This window comes from Apium graveolens, chromosome 4, assembly GCF_009905375.1.
Source record: "Apium graveolens cultivar Ventura chromosome 4, ASM990537v1, whole genome shotgun sequence".
In the NCBI taxonomy this organism is placed as follows: Eukaryota; Viridiplantae; Streptophyta; class Magnoliopsida; order Apiales; family Apiaceae; genus Apium; species Apium graveolens.
Genome location: NC_133650.1, coordinates 124182226 through 124189965, shown reverse-complemented (window position 1 = coordinate 124189965; position 7740 = coordinate 124182226). Strand labels below are relative to the sequence as shown.

Below are 7740 nucleotides of genomic sequence, written 5' to 3'. Positions count from 1 at the left end.
ACAAGGAAGTGGAAGCGCGAGCCAAGAAAAGAGAAGCTGATGCGCTCCGGTTGAAGGCCCTGCAACTGCAAATGGGCGAAATTGAACTGCAAGAACGAACCTTGAGGGAAGCGATGCGGGCCGACGAGACCGGCAGAGCGAATAAAGATAGAAGGGAACGTAGGGCGTATGACGAAGAAGATGAGTCTGACTCTGATTCGCATCCCCGAAGGAAGAGGGCTAAGCAACCTTACTCTTATGATTCAGATGAGGAGCCCGATGAATCTCGCCTCAGGCTCAATCGCTTAGAGAAGGCCCTGTTCGGTGATAGGAGGCCCGATTGAGAACCTGTTGTAACACAAAAGATTGAGCTATACCGACCCCCTTCGGGCGAAGAGAGACAATTCCCCAAGATGAGCGAGTTCAACGGGAAGGGAGACCCCGAGGATCACTGTGAAAATTATGAACTCCTGATGGTTGGGATGGGCCACAACGATATCATGCTGTGTAAAATATTCAAGACTTATCTCAAAGGGTGTGCTTCGATGTGGTACAAATCCCTGAAACCTCGGTCCATCGGGTCTTACGAGCAGTTGAAGAGGAAGTTCTTAAAGTACTACTCGTAACTATGTCGAAAGGCGAAGGATACCGAAGCCTTGGTCCACTGTCGGCAGAGGGCGAATGAAGAGCTGGGAGATTATCTCGCTCGGTTCAAGGAAGAAGCGGGGATGGTCACTAACCTGGACAAAATCAAAGCTATGGGCTTCCTAACGGCGGGGCTGGACCCCTATAAAGGTAAAAAGCTTCACTCATCTCTTTACGATTTTCCCCCAAAATCCCTAAATGATATATATGTAAGAGGCGAGAATATTCGCCGAAAGATGGAAAGTATTGGAGGATATAAAGAATCAAGAAGGGACGACAAATCAAAGCGAGCCGACAGATATGAGGGCTCAAGATCAGGATCTGACCGGAGGGATAGCAGGAAAGAAGGAAGGAAAAAAACAGATCGTGGGGCCGAACGACGTCGAGATAGAGATTCGGCCGTGTTCACTCCTTTGAATGCGACGATCTCCAAGATTCTCCATGAGATAAAGGGCAAGCCAAGGTTTGTTCGTCCCACCAAGATGAAGGTCCCGAACCACAAGAAAACCCCCGATAAGTACTGTGACTATCACAGGGACAAGGGGCATAACACTGACGAATGTTATCACCTCAAAAAGCTCATCGAACGCATGATCAAAGACGGTGAGCTTAATCAGTTCGTTCGAGATCTGAGAGATAGGTTGGGGCCGAAGGAGAACCAAGAGGAGGAAGTAGAGGCCGATGAGCCAGAGCGAAGGGACAGGATAAGGGGCGAAGTAAAAACTATATATGGGGTAAGCATCCTGGATGAGGATAGCATGACGACGAAGAAGAAGTATGCCCGACAGGTGTACAATCTGTATCAATTCGGACAGGCAAAGCCCCACATGCCCATGACCTTCAGCACTGAAGATTACGAGGATGTCATTCGCCCGCACGAGGACCCTCTGATCATCAATCCCATCATCGGGCAGAACAAGATATGGAAAGTGATGGTGGATACAGGCAGCTCGGCCAATATACTATTCCACAAAACCTACTGCAAGATGAACCTGGCGGGAGAACAACTAGAGACCTGTAACGAGGCTCCCCTTTATGCCATCGGAGGACATCCTATTCAGTTCGAAGGAACGATTACTCTACCGGTCCTCCTGGGCAAGTTACCGTATACCGTCGAGAAGCTGGTGAAGTTCTATGTGGTTCGGATTGAAAGCTCGTACAATACAATATTTGGCAGGCCCTTCTTATCAACCTTTAAAGCAGTGGAGTCTATACCCCACCTCAAACTCAAGTTCCCCACTGAAAAAGGGGTAGGAGAAATGAGAGGCGATCAGAAAACCGCCCGAATCATAATGCTCGAAGACCTTGAGAAGGATCAGGAATATGAAGGGCCAGATGGAACCGGGAAGACGAAGCGAGCAGAATCCGAACCCAGCGGAAGCCGGGAAATATTGAACATCGAGCTGGAAAAATTTGGGGCCGATCTCTCGAGCCCAATTGCCGAACCCGCAGCAGAGACCGAAGAAGTGGAATTGTACGCGGGCCATTCGGGAAAAATGGTTCGGATTGGAAAAAACATGGGGGCGGATCTGAAGGCCAAGGTAATAGCTGTCATCCGGCAGTACCATGATCTGTTCGCCTGGGGGCCGGAAGATATGCCCGAATTGGATCCCAAGACGGCAACGCACTGCTTGCATGTGTAGCCTGAGGCCAAGCCGGTAAAACAAAAGAAGAGGACATTTGCAGTCGAACGACAGAAGGTAATAGAAGCCGAAGTGGAAAAATTATTGGAAGCCAAATTTATCGAAGAAATCGAGTATCCCGACTGGCTAGCCAATGTGGTGGTTGTGAAGAAGTCGAATGGGAAATGGAGGATGTGCGTGGATTACACGGATCTCAATAAGGCATGTCCGAAGGATCACTACCCCTTGCCTAACATCGACCGACTGATAGACGCAACGGCAGGGTATGAGGTACTTAGTTTTTTGGACGCTTTTTCTGGTTATCATCAAATTGCTATGAATGATAGGGATGTGCCCACGACAGCGTTCATAACTCCGAAGGGGACTTATGCTTATATTAAAATGCCCTTCGGACTGAAGAACGCTGGAGCCACATTCCAGCGAATGGTGAACAAGGTCTTTAAAGAGCAGATCAGAAGGAACATGGAAGCATACGTGGATGATATGATAGTAAAATCACTATTCCGAGATCATGCCGAAGACTTAAAGGAATGCTTCGAAACACTCCGAAAGAACAACATGAGGATCAATCCGAACAAATGTACCTTCAGAGTCTCTAGTGGAAAGTTTCTCGGGTACATGGTCAGCGCCCGGGGAATAGAGGTGAATCCAGAGAAGATCGAAGCAGTTGTCAATATGGAACCTCCCAAATGCATCAGAGATATACATAAATTGACAGGCCGGCTCGCCGCCCTTCGGCGTTTTATTTCCCGGTCAGCCGAGAAAGCACTTCCCTTCTTCGCCGTGCTCAAAGGGTCAAAGAAATTTGAGTGGGGGCCCAAATGTCAAAAGGCGTTCGAAGAAGTAAAAGAATATTTGACGAAGGCACCACTCTTGATGAGGCCCAATCCGAAGGAAACTCTTCAGCTTTATCTAGCTGTGTCCGACAGAACTCTGGGGGCCGTCTTTGTGAAAAATTATGAAGGTAATCAACATCCCGTGTTCTACGTGTCCCATATCCTCAAGGATGCGGAGACAAGGTACCCGAATGCCGAGAAATTCGCATATGGGTTGGTTATGGCCTCCCGAAAATTGCGACATTATTTCCAAGGCTGGACGGTCCAAGTTGTCACCAGCCAGCCTCTGAAGAAGATTTTGACTAGGCCCGAAACCTCTGGAAGAATCGTAGCATGGTCCATCGAACTCGGGGAATTCGATCTCGAGTACGTTCCCCGAACGACAATTAAGGCCCAGGCTTTGGCCGACTTCATGGTTGAATGCACATTCTCGGGCCCGAAGGATCTCTCACCTGATGAACAACTAATCCGGATCCCAGGAAAGTGGAAGCTTTTTATAGATGGGTCGGTAGCCGGAAAAAAGTGTGGGGCCGGCTTGATCCTCTCCAGCCCAGAAGGATTTGAGATATGCCAAGCCATAAGGTTCGACTTCCCTTTGACAAATAATGAGGCCGAATATGAGGCCCTCCTCGCAGGCATGAAGCTGGCCCGAAGCCTTGAGGCGAAACACCTAAGGGCCTTCAGTGACTCCATGTTGGTCGTGAAACACTTCACGGGGGAGTATGAAGAAAGAGATCCCCGAACGAAAGCCTATGCTGCCAAGGTACGTGATGCTTCTTTATCATTTGAAACCTTTGAACTAAGTCAAATTGGAAAAGAGAACAATTCTAGGGCAGATGCCCTTTCCAGGCTAGCTTCGGCCAAGACACAGAACTTAACTGGTTCTATTTACCTCACCGAAGCCAAGACGCCTTCGATCGAGAAGAAAGAATGTCTAGAAATTCACCAGGGGAGCGACTGGATGACCCCCCTCAGGAACTTTTTGGAAAATGGCATTCTACCACCCGACCGAAAGGATGCGCTGAAAATTAAATACAGAGCATCGAACTACACAATAATCAATGGGCGGATGTATCGCCGATCACTGAGTCAACCCCTTCTGCGCTGTTTGAACAACGAAGAACAACAACAGGCTTTGGAGGTAGTGCACGAAGGAATTTGCGGTGAGCACCTGGCTAGTCGGTCGCTCGCCTTTAAAATTCTCCGACAGGGATTCTTCTGGCCCACTCTGACGGCCGACGCCAGTGACTATGCAAAAAGGTGTGTACAATGCCAGCTGTTCGCCACCGTCCCGAAACAGCCCCCAGAAGAAATGACCCCTGTACTAAGCCCAATTCCATTCGCCTTATGGGCCGTGGACATAGTTGGCATACTGCCCACTAGCACGAAGTAAGCGAAATACTGCATAATCGCCATCGACTACATGACCAAATGGGTCGAAGCCCGTCCTCTGTCAACCATAACCGAAGAACCCGCAAAAAAGTTCTTCTTAGAACAGGTCATTCTCCGATTTGGCATTCCAAAAACATGCATCTCAGATAATGGAACTTAGTTTATTGGAAACAAATTCCGAAAGTTTCTGCACCATTTCGGAATCGAACAAAAATTTAGCTCAGTCGCCCACCCGCAAGGAAATGGGGCAATCGAGGCAGCAAACAAAGTGATATTCTGAGGAATAAAAAAGAGTTTGGGCGAGGCAAAAGGAAGATGGGCAGAAGAACTCCTTTGGGTCTTATGGGCTTGCCGAACCACCCCTAGGACATCAACGGGAGAACCTCCTTTCAGAATGGCCTATGCAACTGAGGCTCTAGTTCATGTTGAAGTGGGCTTGGAATCGTACCGAACCGAGACCTACAGTGTCGAAACTAATAGCTTCAGGTTGAAGGCGAACGTAGACTTACTGGAAGAAGAAAGAGAAGTCGCACATCAAAGGAACATGAGGTATTTACTACAAGCGGCACAACACTATGACTCCAATGTGAAGAAAAGGTCCTTCGGAGTAGGAGACCTAGTCCTAAAGGAGTTGGCCGCATCCATGCCGGCCAAACAAGGAAAGCTCCAGCCTAACTGGGAAGGGCCCTATAAGGTGATCGAGGTCGTTCGTCCTGGAACCTATAAGCTCGAAACATTGTCAGGCGAAGCAATCAAAAACACTTGGCACGCCAGTCGCCTTCGAAGATTTTATTAGTAAGAAATTTCTTAAAAGTTTGTATTTGAATTATATGTGAAGAATGTAAACCATTTGACTAAATAAAGATGCATTTCCTGTCAAATTTCTTTATTTATACGTGCTGCGGCCGCCCGAGTATTATCTGAGGGCGATCCCGAAGAAGATAAACCCCTCGGCCTCCGCCCTTCTCTAATTTGTTAATTGAACGACATAAAGGGAAATCTCCCAAAACTCGAACATCCTTCACTACACCATTATGACAATTTGAAATTAGTAAACTCGAATAAAGGGCCTTAAGGGGCAATCCTGGAATAACGCCCTATCATTTGTCTTCCCTTAATCATTTGTTATTAAAAAGGCCTAAGGAACCCCTGTCCCGGGGCGATCAAAATAAGAACATGGTCCTTCGGCCTCAATCAGGTACTCAAAATTAAACCCAAAACCAGGTTTAGGGGCGATCCCGAAGAAGACCTCCACTTGGACGAACGAACCATGACCTGCTGATCTAGGGGCAATCGCTGAAAGATCAGCATCCCTGTTCCTTCGCCTGAATTCAGTAAAAGGATTAACAGCCCGAACTCACCTTCGACCTTTAACCCTTGGGGCCGTAGGGGGTAGTAGGGCAACAATTCACTAGGATCGTTAAGGCGGATGAATAAGCCAAAGATACGATTCATTTTATTAAAATTGTAAAATTGTTGAGGCAGACAAAGCCGAAGATACAATTCATTAAGATCGTTAAGGCGAATGAATAAGCCGAAGATACGATTCATTTTATTAAAATTAAAATTGTTAAGGCGAAAGAAGCCAAAGATACAATTCGTTTTATTAAAAAAAATTGTTAAGGCGAAAGAAGCCAAAGATACAATTCGTTTTATTAAAAAAAGATTGTTAAGGTGAACGAAGCCAAATATACTATTTATTTTCGTTGAGGCGAATGAATAAGCCGAAGGCACGATTCATTGCATTAAAATCGTTAAGGCATCAATAACGCCGAAGAGGCGATTCGTTTTAATTGTTAAGGCGGATGAAGCCAAAGATACAACTATTAAATGCAGTTGGACAATGCTGATGAAAGACAAAAGATGCATTAAAATATAAAACCCCGAAGGCTAGTTAAATTACAAAAGCCCGAAGGCAGGAGTACCAATTACAAAGAGTATTGATTACAAAAAATAGAAATACAAGAAGACGAACAAAGAATGCCGCTGCAAGAGTTGGGTACGACCATGGAAACACCAACGACAAACTTCGCACCAAGATCATCTTCCGTCATGTCAAGCACCTCAGTGTTGAAGGTTTAGGCTTGAGGGTCTTCATCCGAGAGCTCTTCGTCTTCGCCGGAGGAGATAGAAGGGACTTCGACTGCTGGCCGGCCGATAGGATCCTCCAGGCTGTCGTCCAGCAACTGCTTATAATCCTAGTTCAGGCCATGGGCCTTCTCCAAGACATAGTCAGCGCCGAACTGGAAGCAGCGCTCCTCCGTCAGGTCCAGCTGCTTCTGCTTCTTCCGAAGCTCCTTTCGGGACCTCTTCAGCTGGACGTTCCAGTGGGAGATCCTCCGGTTTGCCCTCTCCAGTTCAGTCTCCAGCCGAGATCTGTCCTCCTTCAGCGCGGTGGCCTCGACCTCGTTATGGGCTTTTACCCTTACGAGTTCCTCCTCGGCCGCCGTGGCCCTCCTCTCCAACTCCTTCACCTCGGCCATCCGAGTCTCCATGTCCTTAACCTTATCCTCCACCGCTGCGGCCCAAGGGGCAGCCTGCAAAAGGACGACAAAAATATTACTAAAAGGTACCAAAAGGAAAAAGATGGACAAAAAAATAGAAAGATTAAAAAACGTACCAAGGACAGGAAGGACAGAAGCTCCGTACATGTCTCGGTAGCAGAGGCCGAAGCAAAGGTCGGAAGATCGACCGGAAGCTGGAGGCCATGGCATAGATCCGAAGCCACCTCCTTCGTGGATTGCCGGGCTGGATACACAGTGTGGTCGGACGTGAGCACGCCCCACCCTGGGAGATAAGAGCGTACAATCCCCTCCCTGCTCCGGGTCCTCATGGAAGGGTTTCCCTCTCCCATGTACTCCAGATCGTCCCCCTCCTCGGCCTCAGAAGCCGCATGAGATTGGCGGGGTGACGGAGCTTTCTCGGTCTGAGCCCTCTCGCTTGTGACCTCCGAAGGATCTGGCGTAGTCTCCTGATCGACGACCTTCTTCGCCACCTCCTCCGCCGCCTTCTTCTCAGACGCCTTGGCCTTTTTCCTCTCGATCAAAGCCTCCCTTGAAGACACTGAAATATGAAGGGGAAACAAGTAAGTCCAAGCTTACATAATCGAATGCATAACAAGAAAAAACAAATATACAAGTGCTGGGACAAAACTAAAGAAAAAACAAAGGAAGAAGTTTTGTTACCCCCACCCCACAAGCTGAAGAGCTAGTCCTCGTCCCGAAACTCTCCAGGACCCAGCTTCT

General features: G+C 47.9%; 2 protein-coding genes across 2 annotated transcripts; both read left to right on the top strand.

Moving 5' to 3' along the window:
• Positions 1-707: 707 nt before the first annotated feature.
• On the top strand, positions 708-4496 carry LOC141718950 (uncharacterized). The gene is made up of 2 exons (XM_074521323.1): positions 708-2165; positions 2268-4496. The coding sequence occupies exons 1-2, from the start codon at positions 708-710 to the stop codon at positions 4494-4496; spliced, it is 3687 nt and encodes a 1228-aa protein (XP_074377424.1).
• A 393-nt stretch (positions 4497-4889) lies between these two features.
• Positions 4890-5291, top strand: LOC141718949 (uncharacterized). The gene has a single exon (XM_074521322.1). The coding sequence runs from the start codon at positions 4890-4892 to the stop codon at positions 5289-5291; it is 402 nt and encodes a 133-aa protein (XP_074377423.1).
• The last annotated feature ends 2449 nt before the right edge of the window (positions 5292-7740 follow it).

Coding starts and splice junctions, on each gene's coding strand:
- LOC141718950 (XM_074521323.1), top strand. CDS start 708: ATGGTCACTAACCTGGACAAAATCAAAGCTATGGGCTTCCTAACGGCG. Junction 2,166..2,267: donor GGGCGGATCTGAAGGCCAAG/GTAATAGCTGTC, acceptor TTGCATGTGTAG/CCTGAGGCCAAGCCGGTAAA.
- LOC141718949 (XM_074521322.1), top strand. CDS start 4,890: ATGGCCTATGCAACTGAGGCTCTAGTTCATGTTGAAGTGGGCTTGGAA.